The sequence below is a fragment of the Condylura cristata genome, unplaced genomic scaffold (genome assembly GCF_000260355.1).
Source record: "Condylura cristata isolate star-nosed mole 26May11 unplaced genomic scaffold, ConCri1.0 scaffold00030, whole genome shotgun sequence".
Taxonomy (NCBI): Eukaryota; Metazoa; Chordata; class Mammalia; order Eulipotyphla; family Talpidae; genus Condylura; species Condylura cristata.
Window position 1 is genome coordinate 23,546,647 of NW_004567131.1, and position 27,705 is coordinate 23,574,351.

The 27,705-nt window shown below is 37.3% G+C and overlaps 1 protein-coding gene across 1 annotated transcript in view; it reads left to right on the plus strand.

Annotated features, from left to right (window-relative positions):
• The window catches only part of SPAG6 (sperm associated antigen 6), a 46,676-nt gene that overhangs the window by 5,589 nt on the left and 13,382 nt on the right, over positions 1 to 27,705 (plus strand). The window contains exons 3-6 of the mRNA XM_004691112.2: positions 8,284 to 8,450; positions 12,200 to 12,383; positions 24,537 to 24,742; positions 25,755 to 25,928. Coding sequence (XP_004691169.1) covers positions 8,284 to 8,450; positions 12,200 to 12,383; positions 24,537 to 24,742; positions 25,755 to 25,928 — 731 coding nt within the window. The remainder of the gene's footprint in view (positions 1 to 8,283; positions 8,451 to 12,199; positions 12,384 to 24,536; positions 24,743 to 25,754; positions 25,929 to 27,705) is intronic.

Consider the following 27,705-nt stretch of genomic DNA (forward strand, 5'->3'; position numbering starts at 1 on the left):
CCATGTGGTCACCTCCGGGGCAGGCGGGAATCGAACTCATGCAGAAGCGGCTTTAGATTCTCAGTGTTGTGCTTTAACCCGCTGCGCCACAGGGAGGGCCTCATTGAAGAATTTTAATGAGAGGGTTGATCAGGTTTACATTGAGGAAGAGATATAGGAGAGCAAGACTCTGTAGTTATAAATAGTATCTATTGAATTAAACAAAATTCAGAAGATACTACATTCATTATAATAAATCAAAAGAAGAAAATAGATACTTCCTGATCATGATGCTGTCATCATTGAATTCTATTTAAAATGACTATACATGATTTTGTGCTTCATTCTGAACTTGCAAATAAATTATAAGACTGTACCATAAAGGATATAACATCTAAAATCTTAATGGATTTTATAGCTATTGTAGTGAAAAAATATTTCCCATTAAAGACAAATAGATAACGTGACAACCAAATTTATGGTTTCTTAATCAATTGCAGGAGTACTGACCAACGGTGTTTAATCGCAGCATATGGGAGAAAGCAAATTAAGCCCCCCAACTTCTAATTCTATAAAAAGCAAGAGCAGAACACTTAAATTTTTTCATAGAATAAAAGACCAGTGGCCCTTCAATGAGAAAATGTTATAAAATTCATTAGTGTCATGTTGCTTGTTTCAGTAAAAATTGTTATTTGAATTTAATTACTTACTATAGAAATAAATTTCAAATTTAAAAGGTTGTAAGTGTGATTGGAGTTCTGTTGTGGCAGGAATTACATCACACTTAAAGTAGTACAACATAAGAAAAATGATGGTTCTAGAGCCAAGACTACCAAGGTTTCTGCAAGAGCTATCTGTATATTCAGAACTGTGGTAAATTACTTGATAAATAGAAAAGAAGCTAGAATATAAACTCTGCTCTAGTGTTTATTATTTGATTGAGGAGATTAGACATTTACTCACATAAAATACCCCCCAAAAGCCATATAACGTACTAGATTAATGACAACTACCTTGCTTTACACAACTTCAGGAATGCCATTTATATCATCATCTACATAAATGGTATTTCCTGGATTTGTGCAGTAGATAGCCTGCCCTGCCATACCTGCTGAACAGGGAATTACTGAAAGTCTCCATGTTCATTTATTTACCTCTTTAAGAATAAGCGGCACAAACAACACAGCTCCCCATGGATTTCCATTTACTTAGAATAACATTGCAAAGACCTAATTTGATATATAGCCAGACTTGATCTGGCCCAAACCTCTCCAGTTTTATCTTTTCCCATGGCACACCTGCCACTTTACCTTTTGGGATGATACGAATTCATCAGTCCTCTTTAGTTGTATGCAACAGTCACGCACCCCTTATACCAAACAGAAACTTAGAATTGTCAGTGATACTTCCTCTCTTTGTAATAATGTTTGTCTCCTATATATCTCCTCATAACTTTCACTTTCTCTTTCCCTTGTGTTCTGTTCTCCAGTCTATCATCACATCTGGCCCAGATTTCTACAATGGATTCCCAAGTGGTCTTCCTGCCACCATCTCTGTTTTTATCCTTTCTTTCCAGTATAACCAGAGCACTCCTTCTTTACAAAATGCAATTTTGATCCTGTTACTATACTGATAGAATTTTTAGATTATACCCAAAATATTTAGCTTATTGGATCCTTCAGGAGTCTGTTTCTGTTAATCTCTTAAACTTCTTTCTCCAACTTCCTCTCACATCTTCTTATTCTGTGGTCTTACTGTGTTCTCAATTTTGTCAGTATACCAAATGCTTCTTTATTTGGTGCTCCATTTATATATTTCCTTCTGCCTGAAATATTCTTCAATCTCTACCCTATCTAACCCTTCCTTTAAAAAAAAAAGTTTTACATGTTTATATATTTTTTCTTATTTTAAAAAAAAGTTTATTTTTACATCATTCTGTGCCTTTTCCCTTCTCAGTTGTAATCCCCATGGGCTTCCCATCACCAAATCACCTGTTTGCCATCACCATAGCCCAGTGCACCCCCCCAAACCCCCGTTTTTGATCCATTCCCTACTCCACCCCTGTAAAATGTCTCTGGTATATAGTTCATTATTATTATTTATTATTTTCTCACCTGGTCCTTTATACTCCTGCTATGAATGAAACCACCAGTATTTCTCTCAGCATAAAGAGTCATGTATGCAGAGCAGAGATTTTTTTTCTGTTGTTAAAGCATGAAGTTTCTTGTATCTATTCTTCATGAACCTGAAACAGGATACCTGAATCACATGGTAATACTGACACTAAATGGCGAATCCTTTGCTGCAGGTTTACTAATTATATATAGAAATAACTTCCAAAGTTTGATGAACTATAGTAGCAATTAAATGTAGTAAATGGGGCCCTCCCTGGAGGCGCAACTGGTTAAAGTGCAGCACTACAAAGCTAGCCACAGCAGCTTCAACACAAGTTCGATCCCCAGCCCTGGAGGTAACCCACATGGCACAGTAGACCTGTCTGTCTCTCCTGCTGCTTCTCTCAGCAGTGTACTTTGTCGATCTGCCTGTTCTGCTCCCTACTCTGTCTCTGGTGAATCCTCGTACTGCTCCGGCATGTCTGGCCTGTACCCCAGTTCTGTATGCAGAAATAAATAAATCTTTCAAAAAAATATGTAGTAATTGATCACATCAAGTTAGTTTTATATAAAAGTAAAATATATTGTTATAGTTTAAGCACTTTAAGCTTTGTACAATTTACAGCGAGTCTAACATTTTATAAATTTATAGTCATTTGAGATAAACACATGCCTTTTGCAATGACATATATGGAGCTGGAAGGGATCATGCTTAGTGAAATAAGCCAGAAAGAGAAAGAAAAATACCGGGTGGTTTCACTAATAGCAGGAGTATAAAGGGCCAGAGGGAAAAAAGTAATGAACAACTATATACCAGAGACATTTTATGGGGGTGGAGTAGGGAATGGGATCATAAACAGGGGGCAGAGGGCAGAGTATAGTGAAGTATGGTGATGGCACACAGTTGATTTGGTGATGGGAAGCCCATGGGGATTACAACTGCAATGGAAAAAGGCACAAAATGATGTAAAAACAAACAACATAAGAAATGAATTAAAAAATTATGGTCATTTTGAATATAATTGGAAAGTAAAAAATATGTATGGCCGAAATCACATCATGTAATCCACAAATGCAAAGGGGCATCAAGGGGCACTCAAGAGAGGGAAAAGACAGAATAGAGAATATATTTGCAAAGCAAATACCTTCTAAGAGATGAATATCCCAAATATATAGAGCACTATAATTCAAGAAGAGTAAATTCACCACAAAATATGGGCAAAAAATTTAAATTACATTTCTCTAAAGAAGGTAGTCAATAAACATATGAGAAGATGCTCACAGCCAGTTAGGGAGTGCAAATCAAACTGCTATTGGATACCACTTTATGCCCATTAGGATAATTATTATAAAACGCAGCAAAAAATAACAAATATTTGTGAGAATGTGGGAAAATTTAAACCCTTGTGCTTTGCTGGTGAGAATGTAAAATGTTGCAGCCACTGTGGAAAGCAGTTTGGTGGTTCCTCAAAATGTTAAACATAGAATTGGCATTTGACCTAGTGAGGACTTCCAAGCAGGCACTCAAATGGATACTGGCACACCATGTTCAAGGCAGTATTATCACAACAGCCCAGTGGTCATCTACAGAAGTGTGGGGAAAATGTGATAGTACACACACTGGAATATTATTCTTCCTTAAAAAGAAATGACTTTTTTTTTTTAAAGATTTATTTATTTGTGCATACAGAACTGGGGTACAGGCCAGAGGCTCAGGGGTGGCGAGAGGCTTCACCAGAGACAGAGTGGGGAACAGAAGAGGCAGATCGACAAAGCACACTGCTGAGGGGAGCAGCAGGCGGTCAGGAGAGGTCTGCCACGCCATGTGGTCACCTCGGGACAGGTGGGAATCGAACTCATGTGGAAGCGGCTTTAGCTTCTCATTGCTGTGCTTTAACCCGCTGCGCCACCAGGGAGAGCCCAAGAAATGACATTTTTAAACCTGCTTCAACATGGATGAAACTTGAAAACACGCTACGTGAAATAACTGAGAAAAGGGCAGATATTATATGATTGTCCTTATTTGAGATACCTACAATAGGCATAATCAGACACAGAAATTAGAGATTCCCAGAGTTTAGGGAGAGGGAAGCAGGAAGATACTGTTTAATTGGTAAGACATGTCTGTTAGTGAAATTAGTGTTTGGGTGTGATGGTGGTGATGGCTGCACAAAATTGTGACTGTGCTTAATGTCACTGAATTTTCATCTACAATCATTAAAATGTTAAATTACATGCATTTTGTACCACTGGAAGAAGGAACACAATTTAAAAAAAACTTAAAAATGGAACAATGAATGAAAGAGGTAACCAGAAATCCTTACCATGATTTAAATAAACTCAAAGGCCTAGTTTGCAGACAGCTTGTTAGTAAAGGAGAAAAATTGAGCTGTTTATTAGTTTTATAAAACAGCAGATCTTGGATATCTGTATGTCCATATATACACATTCATGTAATGTGAGGATTAGTTCTTTGTCTTTTGGAATTTTTGACATTTCCTTCCTGATTTATGTATGTCTTTCTCATGCAAAATCAGAGTAACTAGACTTTGATTGCCTTAAAAAGAAGTTACAGAGTTGTGATTACTTTGGGGTTTGTTTGTTTGTTAATCTCCTCTAGATTATAGTTTCTTGAAATAGGGATTGTCTTATTGCTTGCACTTGGGAAACCCTGGCCTAATTTTTTAATGAATCACTGTGACAATATGTTTGTTTTTATCTTTTGCATAAGAGGTTTGCCAATGTAGGTATTATAGGTAATGTTTGCAGCATGTTGCTAGACAGAGGAAAATAGAAAATATGCAAAACCATGAAAATGGGGGAGGGGAACAATCGAGATTTATCATCTACATTAAATTTTAGAAGTATTTTCAAATTACTTTATCAGTGTTTATAGGAAGCATTGTTTTATAGGTATTTGAATATAACATATAAATTATTTTTTTAATATTGGCTATTACATGGGCCCTGTAATGGTGATCTCAGTGAGGTAATTAGCTGTTAGTTAGAGGCCTTGCTTAACAGATGTTTTGCCACCATTCAACATTTTGCCCGTACTCAGACTACACTAATTTATGGACTCTAAATTTTCATGCATTCAGTCTATATGGATCAATCATCATGGGTTCTTTGTTGGCAGGCAGGTAAGGAAAACTTTATCTTTTATGTTGTGTATGCTGCTTGCTTGCCTGCTTTCCTGTTTCTCACTTCTTTCTCTCCTTTCTTCCCTTTCTTTCTGCCTTCCTTTCCCTCCTTAACCTAGTTTCATTCATGCTTCCTCAGCCTTAAATTATTGTGTTTTTAGGACAAACCTACAACTTAAATAACAATCTCTATGCTTCATCTGTTGTAAGAAGTTAAAAACATGTCCCTGAAGACTGATGGCTTTGAATACGAAGAGGCAATTCAAGAACTAGAAATTTGCAGCAATATTTCTGAGAATTTTTCTCTCTAACAAAAATGTCTATTTAAGCAAAGATTTTAAAAAGTTAAATTTTTAACTTTTCAAAATTCTCATGGTGCTACTGTCTGAGTGAAGATTGTAGAAAAGTGTGATAGAGTGGATGATTGCCTAACTTGGATACTGAATACAGGATGACAAAGAATAATGTGCATTCTATTTCCAGGGCCAAATGAGGCAGAAAAATGAAAGAGAAAATATAAAAAGTAGAAAATTCCTTTGAGCCCATATAGCTATATAAAATATCTTTGGGAGGATGAAATACTTGACTACTAAAATTACAAACAGATTTTCCAAATTTGAGAGACTTGAACATTATGTAAAAATGGTAACAATATTCATTGTAATTTAATTAAATACTGCATGCCCAGATGGATTAATTCATCAGGTTCTTAACATGAAACTGCAGAGTTCTTGAGAATTAATTAAAAATATCTAGGCATAATAACCCAGGAAGGACTGACCTTCCAATTATATTTTGAGAGTTAAGAAACTACTGACTTCACATAAATATATCATATGACAAAGAAATTGCCAGGTTGATCAGCAAAAAATAACATGACGCATGATTGCATTTGTTTTATTTAATTTTTATGTAGATACCTGTGAAACCAATTGTTACTACCATCAAGAGAGTGACTGTCACCTCCCAAATTTTTCTCATGCCCCAATTCAGGCCCTGACCCACTCTGCCCTTTCTAGGCATTGTTTCTGCTTTTTTTTTTTTTTTTACTTTATCAAAGGTTACATATTTAAAAGGCATTTAGCTGTTTCCCATCCCATGACCCCTGCTTACAAATTTCTGTTATTGTAGAAATGTATACATTTTTTAACAGAAATGAGCATATTTAATAATGTCTTCTAATTTTACTAGCTTAATAGTAAATCTTCAATTCCTATCATTATTGGTTTTAGAGAAACATTATTTTACCCATTAAGTGAAGGTGCTATAATTTATTTGATAGCATCTTGAGGAACATCTAGTTGTTTCTACTTTTATGCCATTGTTGAATGATTTTATTACATCACCATGATAAACTTTTCTTTTTATAGTGTTATTAGCTGAATTGTATCCCTTCAAATTCACGTTGAAGACTTAAACACTCAGTATCTCAGAATGTGACTGTAGTTTGAGATAGGACCTTATTTACTTATTTATTTATTCATCTTTATCCCTACCTTCATTCCTTATATTCTTTGTATCCTTCTCTGCTACCACCCTTTAAATTCAGAGCTGTCAGGATATTTATTAATGTTCATGGTCTAATCTACTCAAGTCCAGTTAGCCATAAAAATGATTAATAAGTGAGACTGGAAACAGATCACATCTGTAAATGTATCTATGAATCAGCATCATTGTTCTCTGCTTATATATGCAATTTCATTATATTTACTTTTCGTCTATTTCTACATGTAATTGTAAAGGTTTTCATTTTGTTCTATGCTAATTATTTATGGATATGATATTATAAATGCATATTAGCAATGTTGTATTGATCATTGATATGTTTTAAGGAAAAGCTATACTATCTTCAGTTGAATAGCCTTGGTAAAGTAAGATTTGAATGTCAGGATATTTATTCCAGTTTGAATTCTGTTATTACTCCTTATAACCTTAGATTAAAACACCATCACTACGCAGATTAAACACCAATACAAATAGTTGACTATTTGCATTTTTTTTAGGAGGGCAAAGTTAATATAAATAGAGGGAATATCCAAAAAAGATTACCAAAATACAATTATTAGTGGCCTTGAGATATATTACTTATGAGATATGAGATATATTACTTATTTAGCAATTATCCATAAACAATGCGTGCATTTTTAATCTTACTTCACCATTTGCTTGTTGAGTGATGATTTTCTCAAACTTTTTCAGCCTTAATTTCTTCATCTGTAAAATAGAGTAATAGGGACTACTTCATAGATGATGGCAGTTTAGTGAATTAATATAGAAAACATGTCCTTACAATAATGTGTGTATATAAGTGCTCAATAAATACAAGCTACTTTTATTACTGATGTGATAATGGTGACAATATATCTATTGTGGATTCAAACTTAGACAAAATATTATGAGAGTAATAGGATATACTTTCTTATCTCAAAGATTTATTTACTTGCAGATAATGTTAATAATCTGAATTTGCAGCCCCTCATGAATACCCTTTCCCAAGGTCCTGCTGAGCCTCCCTGGCTCTGAAATAGACTCTGATCAGATTTCTGTAATAAAGTCTAAATTCAGCTGGAATCAGAGAATATACCAAACCAGTGGTATTTGAGAAAAATCAGTAGGAAAACTTCATGGAGAGGAAAAGACCTAACTAATTCCTGAGCGGCGCATTGCGAAGTCTTGGGGAGATCTATGCCTTAGTGCCCCTAGCCCCAGCACCTGCCTTGTGCCAGGCCGCATACTGTACACGTCACCACCTTGTTCTGTGTTCCTCATGACAGTCCTGTCAGGTCACATAGCTAGTAGTTGCCAAATGAGGGGTTTAAACTGTTCACCTAACTCCAAAGTCTTTCTTATCTCCATGCTGTTCAGCTGCTTTGAAAATTACTGATCAACTTCTATTGTTTTATACCCTGGCCAGTTAAAGCCTTCTAAGTAGCCCACATTTTTACTGGTTTCCTCCCTGATTTTCCCATCTGCCTGTGTACTGAACTGTATGTTTGCTTTTTTCCCTTCAATTTCTCTGATTTCTGTTTTTTCATAATGTAACTCAGGTGTAATGTCTCTGCTGAGGCCTCTTCTTCTGGATGTGGTCCCAACAATTCAACAGACTGCTGCTTTGGCTCTTGGGAGACTGGCTAATTATAATGAAGACCTGGCAGAAGCAGTTGTGAAGGGTGACATTCTTCCACAGCTTGTTTATTCATTGGCAGAACAAAATGTAAGACTTAAAAGAAAAAGTTCTATGTAATAATTCTGGCATGAATTTTAAAAAATATTATGGTTGGGTACAGTTTAAGCTTGTAGTATTATAGTGATTAGGATGTTGGCACAACTTTCATTTCTACGAACATCATCTTGTATTTTACTTTGGGCGGGATATACAGCTTTTCCCTTCTTTGTACTTTGTATTTTTTTTTTAAAGATTTATTTATTTGTACATACAGAACTGGGGTACAGGCCAGAGGCTCAGGGGCGGTGAGAGGCTTCACCAGAGACAGAGTGGGGAACAGAACAGGCAGATCTATGAAGTACACTGCTGAGGGGAGCAGTGGGCGGGTCAGGAGAGGTCTGCCGGGCCATGTGGTCGCCTCCGGGGCAGGCGGGGATGGAACTCATGCGGAAGTGGCTTAAGCTTCTCAGTGCTGTGCTTCAACCCGCTGCGCCACCAGGAGGGCCTGTACTTTGTACTTTTAATACAAAGAGGAAATATGAAAAAAATTGATGGAATCGTACTTAAATCAGTAATTCTGTAAATGGCAGTATTAAAATTATAGGATCTTTCTTATTGAGGGATAGGAAGCCCTTAGCAAATCAAATGAAATTTCCAGCAGTCTGATACAGAGGTGAAAATTGGTTAATGGAAACTAAGAGTCAGTTCTGAAGCAAAGGTTAGAGAGAGCATCCAAAAGAATGTATTTTGTAAAACACCAAGAAACAATCATGAAGAATTTTCCCATAGGAATTTTATCATGACCTAGGGATATATCTTTCTTGACAGATCTTTGATATCAAGTTCCTATTTGTCTAACCAAAAGACAAACAATTCAGTTAAAAAGTGGGTACACATTTTCCCAAAGAAGATATACACATGGCCTTTCATCAGACATGAAAGATGTTCACAGCATTTGTCAGTAGGAAATGCCAATCAAGCCCACAGTGAGATATCACGTTACCTATGGTCATAACAAAAACGAAAACAAAGGAAAATAACAAGTGTTAGCAAAGATGTAGAGAAATTGAGAACTCTCATACACTGCTGGTAAGAGTGTAAAATGGTGCAGCTGCTATGGAAAATAGTTTGGCAGTTCAGCAGTAAGTTAAACATAATTATCATCTGAGCCAACAGTTCTACTCCTAGTTATAGATCCCAAAGAATTGAAAACAGGTGTTCAAACAAAACTTGTACACAAGTGTCCACAGCAGTATTACTTATAGTACAGAAAGAATGACTGGATAAGCAAAATGTTATATATCATACAATGGAATATTATCAGTCGTAAAGACTTATGCTGCAACATGGAGGAGCTTGAAGTCATTTTGCTAGGAAGAAGCCAAACATGAAAGGCTGCCTAGCGCGTGACTCTACCTTATGAAATATCCAGACTGTTCACCTCCATAGAGAGAGGCACAATGATGGTTACCAGGGGCTTGGGGGAGAGGGAATGAGGAGTGGCTACCTGTGGGGTCTCTTGACGGGTGATGAAAACACGGAGAATGGTTGACACCATTGTGAATACAGTAAGTGGTACCGGGTTGTACACTTTATTTGGGTAAGATGTTAAGTATATGTTACAGAATAAAAAATTAAAATTCTAACTTACCTTATTTTATGAATTAGAGAGGTATTTTTTTCTCAGAGGAGACTCTTATTACCAAATATTTAATCTTTCTTGGACTCTCAACTCTTTCCCCTGAGGGTAGGATCTGTGTTTCTGAATACTCTTTAGAAGGTTCTCAGTAAAAGTTTTCCAAATATGAATTAATTTCCTTTAGTTGTATAGAGACCAAAAAAAAAAAGGGGGGGGGCGTAAAAATTGAGGAGAAAGTGAGAGCGGGAAGCATTATTCACAAGCCTCTGTCTCCTTCACCTGCCAGATCTTGAACATATGCCTCACAGGAGACTTAATGTCTTCTTTATAAGATATGAATTCCTCTGTCTTTACCTTTCTGTTTTTTTCCCTAAGGCAGTGATTTTGGTGAGGAAAGGGGAGCAGAGGGCTAGGAATTTAAGGAGGAGAGGAAGGGAGTAAAGAGCAGAAAGTGTAAATTATTGTGTAGCTAGTAGTGACTACTAGTGCTCAGTAAATTGTGCGTTTGAAAATTTGCAGTATAGAAAGTCAGATGAGCTTAAGAAAATGCCAAAAAATGTATCACTATTACCTTTGCACAGTTATGAGAAATTATGGAGAGCTACTTTAAACCCTAAGATGATTATTTACAATACATAATATTTGCCTACGTATAAACAATTGGAGTTTATAACAAATACTTTAATATTAATATATGTTAATCTTGAAGTAAAAAGTATAGCAAATCACAATATTTTCAATATCATCACTATTGTACAGTTTAAAAATATACCTGATGTATTTTCTATCTCATAGTTTCTGCTGTATTTAATATTTTTGCCAAAGTAAATAGAATACCTTCCAAACAATTGCTGTTGCAATGGACTCACTTTTTACTGGATTGTTGGAAAAGACAACCCATTAGTTGTCATTGTAAAGAAACTGAATTAAAAAGGGCACTAGTTTGTCATCATGGTAAAGAAACTGAATAAAAAGGCATTGATTGGTTCTTTAATAAAAGGAAATCTTAGATCAAGTTTGCTGTATCATTATAATGTCAGCCTTAAGACAAAGTGTGATAGCCAGATATATGGTCTGTGTATTTTATTTTGTTAGCTATAGGCAGCAAAACAGGTGGTCTCATACTTCAGTTTTTTCTTCTATCTAACCAGATAAAAATTGTATATAAAATATTATAAATGAGACATTACTTAAAAAATCAGAAAAACATTTTTTCACATATCTTTATAAAAAGCATTTTTTAAAAAGATTTATTTATTTATTCATACAGAACTGGGGTACAGGCCAGAGATGCGGAGGGTGAGAGGATTCACCAGAGACAGAGTGGGGAGCAGAACAGGCTGACTGACGAAGAAAACTGCTGAGGGGAGCAGCGGGAGGGTCAGGAGAGGTCTGCCACGCCATGTGGTCACCTCTGGGGCAGGCGGGGATCAAACTCATGTGGAAGTGGCTTTAGCTTCTTAGTGCTGTACTTTAACCCGCTGTGCCAACAGGGAGGGCCTATAAAAAGCATTTTTAAGAGTGTGGAAATAATGCATCTCATTACTTGGCTAGTTTACCTACCAGGAACGTTTTAAAATGTATATTTAATGTTTGCCATTATGTTTATCTGATGACTGGTAGTACATCTCAGAACATGTTATTATTCCAGCATAACTTGGAACATTAGCAAGACTTTGAGGTCATGAAAGGTGTCCCATGCTTAGAGACTAGAAACAAGTAAGAAAAATGAATGTGTTAGTTGACTAAAATTTTGTTGCACAGCTAACAAAGAATCTTCATTGGTTCTCAAGCAAATACCGCTTAGTGTAATACTGATGCATAAAATCTCATTATTATTTGAGTTTGTAGGAAACAGTTTATATTTTATAAAATTTCTAAATGCATGTTTCAAGTAAAACAATTGAAGTATAATTTAAGACATAGCATTGTTTTAGTTCAGTTACTGAACAAAAGCATTGGGAGAAATTAAAAAAATCAAAAGGATTTTGCAGGAAATTACTTTTACACATGTGTTTTTTATAAAAAAATTCACCTTTTGCATTTAAAAGCTGTTGAGCTTTATTTACATTAATGTCACTTTTACATAGGTTTTGGTCTTTATTAACTTTTATAAATGCTCAGCTCACTTTGAGTTTTGTTTATTTTCTCCTTGTAGCGTTTTTATAAGAAAGCAGCTGCCTTTGTGTTACGAGCAGTTGGTAAACACTCTCCTCAACTAGCTCAGGCGATAGTGGACTGTGGTGCCCTGGACACACTGGTGATATGCTTGGAAGATTTCGACCCTGGAGTCAAGGAAGCTGCAGCCTGGGCACTTGGATATATCGCAAGACACAATGCAGGTAAATGAGCATGTTTTAAAATTTGGTTATGTATACTCACTAAGTTATGTGATTTTGTTTAGTGAACTATAGAAGAAGTTTTAATGATTTTTTTGTACCTTATGGGACATATATTTTGAATAATGGCTAAGTTGTCAGGGTCACCTGTCCTCAAAAATCTTACACATTTCTCTTTATTTTAGCAGCAGAGAAATTAAAATGTGAGGCGGGGGTGGGGGGAAGTGAAATGTTAATTTATTCTCAAAGGACTTGGTAAATGGGTTCACTCCCTTTCACTCACATTAGGGTATTCTAAACTAGCCAGGAGCCATTATCATATGGGTGAGTGATGTTAAAAAGATGGACATGGTAACTTTCTAGAACATATTTGTATTTAGTCTATATTGGGCCAGGAAGAAGAGTAATTTCTAATCAACTGACAGCTCAGTGAAGTCCTCTTGGAAGAACCTGTGCTTCTTATATGAATGTTGTACATACCCAATTACTTTAAAAATAAATGGGGGGCCTCCCTGATAGTGCAAGGAGTTAAGTCTCAGCATTATGAGAGGCTACAGCAGCCACGTAGCACAAGTTCGATCCCCTGCCAGGGAGCTGACCCACAGCAGACTTCTCTTAGCATTGTATTAGCATTGTATTAGCTCAGCATTGTATTAGCTCAATCTGCCTTTATTGCCCCCTACTCTACTTCTGGTGAATCCTCTCACCTGCCTGCCTCCACCCACCTGCACCTCTAGACTACACTCCAGCTCTTGTATACATAAAAAAATAAAATAAATCTTAAAAAAAACAACAAATGGGGAACAAAATTACTTTACAGAAGTTGCTAATAATAAAAACAAACAATGAGAAAATGTAATCTTAAAATAAACATAAAAATTATCAACTTTGCTAGTAATTATACAACTGCATGTTATAAAGCCAACAAAACTATCTTTTCTCACCAATTATTATTTGGAGGGAGAAAAGTAAAGAAGAAATAACAGCCAAGTGGCTAAAGTACTGTGATATTAGGCAGGATCTGATGTTCAGTCCAAGTTGTACAATTTACTTGTTGTGTGGCTTTTAAGTTTCTGATTCTCACACTTCTGGGGAAAGAGGGCAATTAATAATAGCTACTTCAGAGATGGAGGTTCTATATCCACTTTGATCAATGCTTTCAACTATTAAATAAAACAATTTGAATAAAAGTAAGAGATTAGCATTAGTGCTAAAGGTTGGAGAGGACGATGATGTCCAGAAACAATGGCAGAAGACCTACAGATTGTACAAACTTGTGAAAGCAAGCTTTTCTGTGTACAGAAAAATTCTACAGAATGAAAAACAAAACTCTTGCAAATGTTTTAGTAGTACTATATATAATATCAAAAATCTCAACTTTTTCCTAGAATTAAATATGATGTTTACTTAATAAAATCTTACTCAACAAATTTCAAAAGGTAGTAATGAACCCAGTGTGGTAATATGGGTAAGAGATTATAGTGCAAAAAAGATCAAATTAATATATTACAAATATAATAAATGAAAATAAGTTCTTATGAAGAATAAATTACAAATAAGTATGTTTGTGTTACTAGAGTGCTAGAATTAAGGATTCTTCATTTCCAGATTTTCAACATGTATGTATGTATGTATGTATAAAATCATTGCTACTGTTACTGAATTATTCCTGTGCTTGACTGTTCAGGATGCATTAGGTACGTTACCTCATGTTGATTATAGTCACATTAGGATGTAGTGTTATCCTTCCTGTTAAACAGAGGAAGAACGTGGAATTTAGGGAGGATTCTGAAGCTATGTTTATGGTGAAGACAGTGTGAATTTAATCATAATGTCCATGCTAACCAGCACACCAGACAGCTTTGTTGCCTGCTACTTGAATAAGTGCTGAGGGAGAAATTCAAAACAGAAACAGGAAGAGCCTCTTGCATGGTTGTATGTTTAGTATGGCTCTTAAAGTGATGAGATCAAAAAGAAGTAAAATGACATCAAAGCAAACCAAGAAAGAAAAGCAGTCATGCTTAGAATTAAGGTATAAAAATATTAAAAAATATTTCTTACTATCTGGATTTTGCTTTTCCAAATTGGTATAGTTTAGGATTGTTATTCAGTATATGTTGATGGGGGAAGTTAAGGCAATATTTTAAATCAGAAGCTGGTCATCACATGTAATCTATATGAGTTTACTTAGTAAGTTTTTAAAAAAATATATTTTACATACAGAACGGGTACAGGCAAGAGGTACAGCCTGTGAGAAGATTCACCGGAGACAGTGGGGAGCAGAACAGGCAGACTGACTGAAATACACTGGTGAGGGGAGCAGTGGGTAGGACAGGAGGGGTCTGCCGCGCCATATGTGTCGCCTTCCTGGTCTGGGATCGAATGCGTGCGCAGCAGTGGCTGCGATAGCCTCATAGTGCTGCACTTTAACCCGATGCACCCCCAGGGAGGGCCCTTGTAGGCTTGGTTAATGGCAGTGGACTTTCGGGCCAACAGATAGTAATATGGTTACTTGAGAAGATGGTGCAAAAGAGCATACAGGAACAAACATATAGACACCCTCTCCGGCAGGTGCCCTTAGATAACTTTGTGTTGTGTCTGAGGCTAACTCAGAGTTTATAAAGATCTGCCCTAGGGATACCATTCCAGTTTCTCACTATTATCTTACTCTCACATGGACTTCCCACTGAAATTCAGTATTTCACAGTAGTTAGGGCCCTGGAACCCAGAAGCTCCCAGAAGAGGTTACTGCATAGATTTCTTTGAGGAAAGGGGAATTGTCATTTAAAAGCTGCACGTCATCATTCATATTCTGAATATGAGTGAAAATAGGGGATTTATCTTGACCCAAATAAATACCTTTCAGAATGACTTAGGAAAGGAGTTTATTGAGATTAATTAGGACAGCCATTCGGGGGTTTTCTTCTCAGTATTAGCAGTAAGGTGTTTAATTACACAGTCCAGGAAATAAACACCTAAGTAGAGATGCAGAGGAAGTGAAGTGCACCTTTAAGGGCAACACAGGGAAGTACTTTGTGTGCAGGGAGCATCGATTAGAAATGAGAATCCAGTGGGCATTTATCTGACTTTTCCTTATTTGAAAACTACAGTTTCTAAAGTTGCTTCTGTGTGTAGATTTTGAAGCATTTTATACATAGCCAAAAGATCTAGCAATTTGAAAGGGTGGTACTGGTTTTTCTTAATTCTGCAAACCTTGAGATTAAATTTCTGTAATTGAACACTGCACTAGTGAATACTCTTGATGATGTGCGCCTCTCATTTTGAAGATAAATAGGCCATCTCTTTGTACATTTACGTGCTCTTTAGTAAAGACAGGAGGGGTGCTCAGACTGTCTCTCTTCCTCTTCCTTGCTCCACTCTTCCTCATACAGAATTATTATCTACCTCAAAACGTGAAACGGTCACTCCTAAGGATTACTTTTGTTTCTGGGATAGAGGGTGTGGAGGGAGTCCCGTGGAGAGCAGGGCAGAAGGTGCCGGGCTCTGGCCACAGGGCTCTGCCCAGTGGCTTCAGGAAGGCCTCCCTGCCCCTCCTGGCAGCCGCTGCCCTGCCCTGGTCCTGACAGCAGCGTGGCAGCTGCTGGGCCAGTGGGCGAGTGTGGGAGCCTTTCCAGTACCTGGGTGTGAGGCTAGAGCAGGAGCAGGGGCCCCTGGGAGTGAACTGCCAGGGGGCTCGAGGAAAACCTTCAAGTGTTTATTTTGGGAGCGTCAGCTAAAAGTGCTGTCTCCTGTAAACTGTTTCTCGTAAAGCTTTGCTGTGGAAAAGTAAACTTTGGCTGCTCTCCTGCCCGGCAGAGACGGTGCAGCCAGTTTGATCGGCTGTGCTAAAAGTTGGAATTCATTGCAGTAATTGTCCTATTAGAGCCAAGGACACTGAAGTAGAGAGGTTAAGGGGTTTATTCTGGCCAGTGGCACTTTATGGTGGAACTGCTGGCAGTAACTCAAACCCTTTTAGAGTTTCTCTTCCTTTTTATCAGGCGAGAAAGGAACGTGTATGAAAGCTCATCACCCTTCGCCTTAAGCACCTTGTAGTATCTGTAAGTCTTGCCAGACACCTCTGTTTTCAATCCCTAGTGGCTGCTCTCCACATGTGTGTGACTATATTTTTCCCTGTAGACCTTGAAGAACCTACACGAGAAATCTCCATTCCAGCCCAGTGTGAATTAGGAATGAGATTGCTGAGGACAAAGATGAGCAGTGCTTACAGAACTGGCTGATTTGAATACTACAGAAACAATTAGTGGATTATATCCTGTTCACTAGATACATAATGTAAGGAAATAATCAGACAGAGCTGGCCAACCTGATTCTTTTCTATCCAGCACAGCACAATGGGATTAAATGAATAAGGACTATAAAATTCAGAGCTTTTGCAAATATTTTTCTACACGACTCATATATAAATACTAGAAGCCTAAATCATGTGGAATAGACTTACAATGCAGTAATTAACTTTTTAAAAAAATGAATAATATATTAGTTTATCTTTACATTATTTTGAGCATTTTTTCATCTCAGTTATAATCCCTGTGGGCTTCCCATCACCAAATCAACCGTGCGCCATCACCATAGTCCAGTGCATTTCCCTCCCCACACTGTTTTAGAGTAATTAACTTTTTAAAAATCCACATGTTAATGTGAAATATTTGAGAAAATTAGGGACATTGTGTAAAATGTCTTGGAATGCGGGAGGTGGAGGTGGAGATTAGAACATGATCATTAAAATCATTTTGTGGACCCTCCCTGGTGGCACAAAGGTTAAAGCATAGCACTATGAGGCTGTTGCAGCCACTGCAGCACGAATACCATCCCCCGGCAGGGAGCTGGCCCACATGGCTCCGCAGACCTCTCCTGACCTGCCGCTGCTCCCCTCAGCAGTGTATCTCAGTAGATCTGTCTGTTCTGCACCCCACTCTGTCTCTGGTGAATCTTCTCACCCCCCACACTTCTGGCCTGTATCCCTGTACAGTATGCATAAATAAATAAAATCTTTAAAAAATCATTTTACAAGATTAAAAAAAATTATCAACCCTGATACATTATTGTCTTGTACATAATAATGTTGATTTTATGACATCTTTTTATTATAACTTTATCTTGGTGCTTGAACACATAAGCATGGAGACACCTGGTGCAATGGGATTTATATATTACATATCACACCTATTTTGGTCCTCACATTTATTTTCACAAATATTTTTCTAATTATTTACTGGTGAGAAAAGATAGAGTGAGGTTAGTTCACTCTACTGTGTTTTGGTTAATAGAATTACACAATCACAACATTATTTTACTTGCCCAATTTGTGTGCTGGTAAGAACAAATATGTTGTGAATTCTGTATTTTTATTTACTCTGGACTTTAACATATCTAAGTGCATGCAGATAGCTACCAACCAGACGCTGGCATAGCCGCAAAAGGAGAGGCGACAGTGCTGGGGAGGGTGAGCCAGAGCGCCCGTAACACGCCTGTCTGCCCGGTGGTGCCGGTTGTCCTGTAGCCTGAGACTTTGATTCCTAAGAAGTTCAGACACCTGTGAAGAGGTGTCACTAAATGCTTGTGTGCTGAGTGGATACAGACAAGGGTATTTGTATCCCCGTGGTTTAGAAATAAGCTGAGTTAGAACGCCACATTGTAACATGTTTTTTGAGTTTGAACAAATTGTTTCTCAAATTTGATTTATTTTCCAGTCTCCAGTGTATAAATCCTCCTAATGTCTTTCAGGTTTTAAGTGCCATTGAAATTTGAGCGATAAAATACACATTTCCCATTTCTTTTTAAAAGCAGAATGCAAAAGGGTAGGTAGAATGAAATTACAGTTATAGTTCTAATATAAAGCAAATGAAAAGCTTCTAGATACAAAAAATGTATTTAGCAAAGATCTTATTCTGTGTCAGACACTGTCGTTTGCTTTATTCTTCTCAAATTAATCTCAACTGTTAGGACAAAAAGTAAAAATTACTAAAAGTGGGTTTTAAAAATTGCTTTAAATCTGATCTTGCCTATTATCTTCTAAGGTCATTCTCAAGTCTTTGTCTTCTCTCACCTTCTTTCTCTCACTTCCACTTGTTACCTTTTGTTGCCATAGCTTGAAACTGTCCTTTTGCACTGTGAAAGTGCTCATCCATTCTGATTATCATTATCAGCTCATCCAGCAGATTATCATTTCTTACTAAAGCCCCTCTGACTCCAGATTAATGGTTTCCTTGACTCACTTGACTTTTTAAATTAGCTTCCGTTATTTAACTTCCAAGGATAGATATGTTTGTTAACCCTTTGACTTTCGAATCCTTAACTATGTGTAACATTTATACTAGTAGCTCTGAAGACTGGGTTAGTGAAGTGGATCAGACTGACACAAACAGAAAAAATGGCAATTGTGAGGGGAAAGGAGATAAATAAAAACCCCAGTTAGAACTTTTCATAACAATAGTTAGAGCCTCCCTCTGAGATGGAGGTCTCGACCTGGCAGCTCTGAATTTTAACGACAGTGTGTTATTGTGACCTGTCGAAGGATGTTTACTTAGAGTGTTGGTGAAGAGAAAAAGTTTCTGTGGTAGCCAGTCTCCATGAAACCCCTCCCCCAGGGATGCCTGACTGCCATTATTCAGACCCTTAATCGGTCTCCCACCTTGTACCAGTGAAATAAAACGAACGTGATGGCAAACCACTTCTGGTGCGAGATCATAGAAGCCTGCAGCTTTTGCCTTGGGCTCCTTTTGGACCACTCACTTGGGGCAAACCTCCTGATGAGCCGCCCACGGAGAAGAGGTCGCGGAAATGGCGGAGGAACTGAGCGGCCGATTACTAACAGAACTGCTCTCCTAAGTGCTAGACTGACTGACGTTACATGTATCGTTAACCTGTTTCATTAAAAAATCGGAGTTGAGGGCCCTCCCTGGTGGCGCAGCGGGTTACAGCACAGCACTGGGAAGCTAAAGCCACTTCCACATGAGTTCGATCCCCGCCTGTCCCGGAGGTGACCACATGGCGTGGCAGACCTCTCCTGACCCGCCCACTGCTCCCCTCAGCAGTGTACTTCGTCGATCTGTCTGTTCTGTTCCCCGCTCTGTCTCTGGTGAAGCCTCTCACCGCCCCTGAGCCTCTGGCCTGTACCTCAGTTCTGTATGCACAAATAAGTAAATCTTTTTAAAAAAAAAAAATCGGGGTTGAGCGATATAGCTATGTCTTTCTCAGCCAGATGCAAACACCAGCCCATCTTTAACTGATAATTATGCTCACCTAAGTGCAAGGAAACCATGATTTATGACCCTGTTTTCATTATGAGCATATTAGTTGATATCATGATGTATGTTTATATTAATCCATGGTTTTGATGAAGACCACTTACGTTTTCATCAGATATTTAGAATTCTCTGAATTTTATTTTTTTAAGGGCGACTAAGGTTCTTCCTTTATTACAAAACATGATTTCAAAAAACAGTGATAGGAAGATCGTCACCTTTCCATATCCCGAAGCCTCGCCCGTCCTTTTGCAGTGTTAGTTTTAAGCCAAGATTATAAAATGGTGGTTGCAGATGGTGGCTCACTGCTAGGTAGAGGTGCTTTATCGTTCTCTGCTATGTTGTCTCACATTTAAAAAAAAAAAAAGTGTTCTTAAAATAAATGTTGCCATCATTAAAAAAAAATAGTTTCAAATTAAAGATCAGATTTCTGGTTTGTCTTGAAAATCAAGAGATCAGACATCCGAAGGCTCAACCCGCTACATGGCAACTGGGCAGGGCACGCCATCGCTGCCCCTCGGAGCTGGAACATACTACTTTACAGTTTTCTGCTGTAACTTATTTTTGTTGCCTGGGCCCTGTGGCATTGAGTTTGCCACTCTTGTTCTAGACAACAACTAGCAGTAACAGTTTAGAGGGACTGAAGCTACTGTGGGCACTATTAAAAGAAACTTTTACCTGATTTACGTAGGTTTGCCTGTAATTGTCTTCCCCATTTATACCGGTGGGCATTTCTGTCTGCCCTCTTCCCGCTAGTCTATATAATGTCATTTCTTATATACCATTGACCCAGCTTTAGAGAGCATTCTTTTATCAGTGCTGTTTTATTTTGAAAAGTCCTCTTTTTTGTGCTTTTTGTTTTACAATTAAACCTGGGTTTTTCAATTATTTTAAATTGAAGACTTAGATTCATTTAATTTTTAACACTTCATACTCGTTAGTGAGAGATCAATACAAATTCAACTTGTACTTGTTAGTAAAAAGAAGCAAAACCAGAATCTTAGTTCCCTAAAATTGCACAGAATCAAACCTTTGTTTAAATGCATCTGTGTAATAAGTAGAGTTGTCATTCCAAATTTTCAGCTTGCTAATAAGGAACGAGTTGTGCGTACCTACCATGGGACACCTGAGAGAGGCATAGGACAGTGTGATGAGGACCTCACCCTGTGACATTCCCGGGTGGGGGTCAGGGGGTCCCAGGTCCATTACTTCACTCGTCAAGGAGCTATTCATGAGATGGAAGTGAATAATTTAGCACTTTGATGAAAAACCACTGACTGTCAGGTTTTAAGATCGTACATTCATTTGTTACATGTACACAACAGAGGACTTCACTACTGTTTGTGAATAATGGCAAAGTGGTCATTTCGTTCCTTTTGAGAAACTGCAATCTAAAAAAATATTGAAAATGAGTAATGCCTAGCATAAAAAAAATGTGATGTTTTACCCCAGTATATTAAAGGTGTGAATAAAAGCAACTTGAAGAGCAATTGTACATTCTTTTCTAATATTTTGTTTAAAAGAGATAACCGCCCCAACCACCATTTTTAAAGAAAGAATCTTTTTGCAATATGGACAAACAAGCTAAAATTTTAGTAGCAATAGCTACATGTATGGACAGAAGACATTGTTCATACTTATTTATTTAAAAAATTACATAATCACATAGAAGAAAATAATTGGCAAATGGAGGAGACAGGCATGTATCAATAGTAGCAACATCACCCCAGTGTAAATCCCATTAGCGTGGTTGTATAACAGTCATTTTTGCTTTGTATCTTTTCATTTAGTTAAAATTTCTAATCTTGCTTGTTATCTAAGAGTACAAGATTATGTTACATATTATTACAAAAGTGTATTTTTTTAAACTTGATTTTTGAAAATTTACTTGAAATTTAAAATTAGGCTAAGATATTTTTAGGCACTGATGGTAACCTTGGCTTACTGCCTTTTGGGGGTAAAATCTCTCAATAGTATCTGAGTCTGTTCATATCAATCTTTTGATTTTGTAGGTATGACAACTGAACAAATATAATTTAATCTCTGTGAGATTTCTCCTGTGCGAATTTATTTTACATGTAACAGAAGTTTGTATGTGTTTTGGTTACTAGAGTCTTTCTTAGAGTTGGAAGTGCAGGAAAAGAGAAAAGGGTAGAAGGAAGGGAGTGGACAGGTGGACTGTCTGCACCCCATATGCTGTTTCCCTAAACATGCCACAGACTTGGGGGTCTGGAGTTATAGTCACCCTGAGTGGAATCTTCTAGAGCAGAAGTGTTTTACTCTGCTTTCCCCATATCTGGCCAACTTTGTAGCACAAAGCAAGCGTTTAAAGAACACCCAATGATTGAAGGAAGAGAGGACAGTAGACACATACACCAAGTGCGAGAGTTCGATCAGGGTGCTCTTGTTTGCTTATAAGCTACGCAGTATGAGCTACAAGTGGTTAACAGTAGGACATTTTGTAATTTCACATGACGCAAGCTCAGAGTCAGGGCAGTTCCAAGGTTGGTTATGCATCTGACTGTCAGGGAAGACCCAGATGGTTTTCATTGTTGTGCTCAGCCATCCTCAGTATATTGGTGGTTTTTCTGTTATAGTTGCAAGATGGCTGTAGGAGTTCCAGATGTCATTTACAGACATGACCATGTCCAGCAAAGAGGAGGCAGTGTTACCCCCTTGGTGTCTCTTTACAACAGAGAAAAACCTCTAACAGATGCCTCCCGCTGACTCTACTCCGGAGCCACTGGCCAGCACTGGCTCACACGCCCATGCCCTGACTGACAGGCACCTGGGTAGATACAACAGTGAATGGCAAGAAATAGGAGGGAAGAGGAGACAGGTTTGCCATAGATAAATGAACAAGTAGTGATAGAGGCAGATGAAGTGGCTAACCTGTAGATGTGTAATATAGGTGTGGATTATTTGGTCCTGTTGTATTTTCACCTGTATGTACGCCCTTTTATACTTCACATATGTATGAAAGTAGGACAGTGTTATTTATTAATAATAGTGTGTACCAGGTTCAGGTTCTGGTTTGATACGATCATCTATCTAGAGAGAGGTGAACATGAAATTGCAAGACAAAATTGCTAAGCCCAACCCAGATCCCTGGAAGCCTCATTACCTTCACCACAGATCTCTCCCTGCTGCTACCCCTAACATTCCCACATCACTGTTTTAGGGAGAATGGAAACAGCCTCGGACCTGGATGGGGTTGGGTAACAAGAAGAAAGAACAGTTTGTTTCATTATTAGCATTATAATATTCAGGGAAAGGAGGGCATGGCGTTTTGATAATCAAGGAAAGGTAAATTTTGAACATTCCTAGGTAATTGAAGTTTAAAATAATATCCCTAAGTCTTTATTTATAGTATTTCTAAATATTTATAGTATACTGCATATTCTTTACTTGTAACTATACAAAAAAGTGAAAATACATAAATAGATGAATTAGTCCTCACATTTTGTTGAAACAAAATGTCCTTTCCATTTATGTTTTCCAGGTTTTCTAAAAATATAAATATATACCTTTACATATTAACTTGATCTTATACATGATATCTGTAATACTGGGACTGAATAAAGTTAGCAAGTAGCACATTAATAACATAAAATATGAAATTTATAACCAGAACTGACACATCATATCACACTCAGGTTTTCTTCCAATTTCCCTTGGGTGGATAGTGGGAAAGAGAATTAGTGATCGTCTGATTTGCCTGCTGTCTCTCTGTTTTTCAGGCAAGTACAACAGAATCCTAGAGATGCTTCCTGGGATTGATAAACCGGTCTGCTGCTGCTGTCTTGTTAATTTTTATTTGACAAAATTCCATTTGACTGTCTCTGCTTCTTGAGATAACATATTAACTTCCCATTATATTTCATATTTGGCAATACACTTTTTAAAATTGAAACATCTTTGCTAAAATATGATATGCCAATCTTTTGAAATATTAGACACCATGTTTTCTTTAAATTAAGGACTTTAAATGATGCTGAATATTTGTCTTAGCATGAGTTTTAAAACAAATTTTCAAGGAGGTAAACATCTGTAAAAACACCGAATTTGAAAGGAAGAGATTATAGAAATGGGTATAGGTAAATCAGTGACATAGGCCCTGAATATAAAAAGAGAATCTGTGACTATGTGTGGCATTTAATGCTTTTCAAAAGGCATTTTTTACATAATATGTGTGTCTACTTCCCATTCTCTATAATTTAAAGAATATTCTTTTCATAGCTATTATTTTTGGACAAATGGTTAAACATTATATATTCCTTTAAATATTAACTATCTGTTTAATTGTAATTTGTTCAATATTCAACCTCCTTTTTGAAAGTGTTTTTACATATACAATGAAATTACCTTTTATTGTGTATAAAGTTAAAAAGTCTTTTAGAAGTATTATACAATGAAAAGAAATTAAAAAATTGACATTATTGACACAAGATCCATGTTAGTGTTTACTCATGGAAATAGCACAGAATACTGCCTAATTAGTGTGGTTGGTAAATTTTGGCATTTAATTTTCTCTGTTATTGTAAACCATGCATAAAATACTTGCCTATTGAGAAGTGCAGAATTGTCAGAGCTTAAACAGCTGACATCTGCTTACTCTCTTTAAAAAAAAAAAGAAGAATAACAAGCCATTTCAGCCTAATCTACCTCAAATGTGCCCATGTAAATGGGGTCCATCTATTGGGCTGTGTGCTTTTCAGCTCAGGATTGGTCCACATGGTTTATGAAACCAGGAAGGCTGATTTGAAATGCAGATGTGGAGACAGTGAAGTACACCCTCCCTTTTTTCTTTGCTGTATCTGTCAGGGTGAAAAATGGCTTGCACAAGGGTCAGTCACCCGAACTCACTTAATTACTTTTCTTGGACCCACAGAACTGTCACAAGCTGTGGTGGATGCGGGAGCTGTTCCTCTTTTAGTACTTTGTATCCAGGAGCCAGAAATTGCTTTGAAAAGGATTGCTGCTTCCACGCTCAGTGATATTTCAAAGCATTCTCCGGAGTTAGCACAGACTGTGGTGGACGCAGGCGCTGTTGCTCACTTAGCCCAGATGATCCTGAACCCCGACGCGAAGTTGAAGGTATGTAAAAATAAAGTTAAGCAAGCAAACAAGCCAGGCTTTTTATAATCTAAGAAAATGGACATGTGCAAGGATTATAAAGTTCACATTTAAATATCATTCCTAAGTTATCACTGAAAACAGATAGGAATTATTAAGTATTTGGCCTTTGAGTATGTGGAAAGCATGCTATAAGGATTGGAGGATAAAGCTGCACATGAGGAAATCTGTGCCATGTTCAAAACTAGAGTAGTACCAGTATTTACATGACTCATTAAAGTATGTAATCTTGGGGGGGTGGGGGAGAACACAGTGACTGGTGGAGGGCCTTGGGCATTTCGGTGGTGGGAGACCTCACCTGAGGGGGAATACCAGCAAGGATGTAAAACAATGATACCTCACTAAAATAAAAACATTAATTAAAAAAAATTGCAGAATGGTTGAATCACAGTATGGAGGATAACTCACTAAAGGTTTTTTAGTCTATTAACTACAATACTTAAGCTTGTTCTAAAATTTGCCATACCCATAGCTTTTTAAATAACTTTCAAAATTTTGATTTTCATTTGCTAGCCACCAAGTATGCTTTTATGTTCTAAAAATTATATTAATTTTTTAAGAAATTGTTGATATCAAAAAGCAATGAGAAATTCTTTCAAATGATAGCAACTAAATGTCAAAATTGAATGTTAGTTCTACTTGATGATTTTTGTACCACATTATCACATGTATCATAGCTAAGAAACATTAAAATAATCCTAAAATAATAATAAGTTATTACAAATGGAAATGATCCCAAGATCATATTCTTTGATCATCTGCTTTATAGAGGTATTTGAATGAAAATCAGTAGAGAGCTAAGACATATTTTGAAATTAAGGAAGACACGAGTGTCTTGAGATTGAGTAATTTTACATTGAATATATAATTATTTTTTCCTTAATAAGTGGCATCTGAACATTAAAGCTGTTTCACCTGAACTCTCAGTGGACTCTACTTCATATTTTACTTTCTTTTGGTTTTTACTTAACAGCGTCAAGTCCTTTCAGCTCTCAGTGAGATTGCAAAACACTCTGTGGATTTGGCAGAAATGGTGGTTGAAGCTGAGATTTTTCCAGTTGTACTTACCTGTCTGAAGGACAAAGATGAATATGTGAAGAAAAATGCTTCCACTTTAATTAGAGAGATTGCAAAACATACACCTGAGGTAAAACAAAACAAACATAAAAATCAACCAGCTTCAGATAACAATATGTGGTTAGTTTTATTTTTATGAAAGAATCAATTTGTTTATAGGCTGAGCACCCAGGGGCTCAGACACATGATCTAGTTACATCGGGGTTTTTCAACCTGCCCTCTATGGACATTTTGGACCAAATAGTTCGTTGTTGTGGGGGTTTATCTTGTCCTCTACAGGGTGGATATTTAGCAGCATCCCTGACCTTTGCCCACTAGATGCCAGTAGCACCCCTCCGTCCCCTTCATCACCATCAAAAGTGCCTCACATATTGCCAAGTGTACCCCAGAGGGGAAAACTACCCCAGTTGAGAACTACTAGGATGTATCAGTGGAAGTTGTGTCTGAAATCTGTTTTCAATCCTTTCCTGCTTAAGATTTCTAGATTGTGGGGACCACAACATTTTGGTCATTTTAGCACAACTGGGGATTGTATGAGATGGTACAACCCTTCTCACCCCTTCCCACAGTGCATCCACTCAAATAGCTGCCCTCACATTAGTGCTCCTCTCTGAGTTCTTAGATGCAAAATAGAGACAAAGCAAGCCTGGGTAGATTCTAGAAGGTGTATTTTTTTTTGTTTTTATAACAGTTTATTTTTACATCATTTTGTACATTCCCCCCCCCCATCTCAATTGTAATCCCCACAGGTTTCCCATCACCAAGTCACCAGTGTGCCATCACCATAATCCCATGCACTTCCCTCCCCCCCCCCGTTTTTTTATCCCATTCCCCACTCGACCCCACAAAATGTCTCTGGTATATGGTTGTTCATTATTTTTGTTATTTTCTCGCCTGGTCCATTATACTCCTGCTATGAGTGAAACCATCCCGTATTTTTCTTTCTCTTTCTGGCTTATCTCACTAAGCATGATCTTTTCCAGCTCCATCCAAGTTGCTGCAAAAGACATGTGTTTCTCTTTTTTGGTTGCTGAGTAATATTCCACTGTGTATATGTACCACATCTTTTTAATCCAGTCATCTACTTTTGGGCATTTGGGCTGCTTCCATGTTGTTCCAATTGTAAATAAAGCAGCAATAAACATGGGGGTGCAGGTATCTTTTTCAATCAGTGTTTTTGTGTCTTTTGGGTAGATACCTAGGAGTGGGATTGCTGGGTCGTAGGGAAGCTCCATGTTTAGCAGTTTGAGGAACCTCCAAACAGTTTTCCATAGTGGTTGTACTAGTTCGCATTCCCCCCAGCAGTGCAGGAGAGTTCCTTTTTCTTCTGTGTAGGTTTTTTTTAGATTCATTTCATTAAAGTTTACAATCCTCATTCCTTATTTCACCTAACAACTTTATTTGGTGGAGATTTTTCAAGAACAACCAACTAGTAATCATTGGTAGCAAAGGGGGTATTATGAGGCTTGAATATTTTTAAGTCTGACATTGCCTTTCAGTATCCAGTGATTAATCTGTTTTGTGCTCATGCATTGTGATATAAGGCTTCAGTAGTTAGCTAGTTATGAACCAGCCCTAGGCTCAGTGTCTAGGTGAGGAAGTTTGACACCCATTATAATAGATTAAAAAGTCTTGCCATCTCTACATGAAAAACAACCAGAGTGAAGCTCATCCGGGTGAGTAGCATATTTGTGCTTTCAAAGTAGCAGGGTTGTAGTTAGCACATTAATTTCACTAAATGAAAGTTCAAATTTTACCAAATGTTTTTAGTTCCTAATTAAAAATCCTTGGCAACATTAAAGAAAAATTTAAAGATGATCTTACATGTTAAGATCACAGTGATCCAG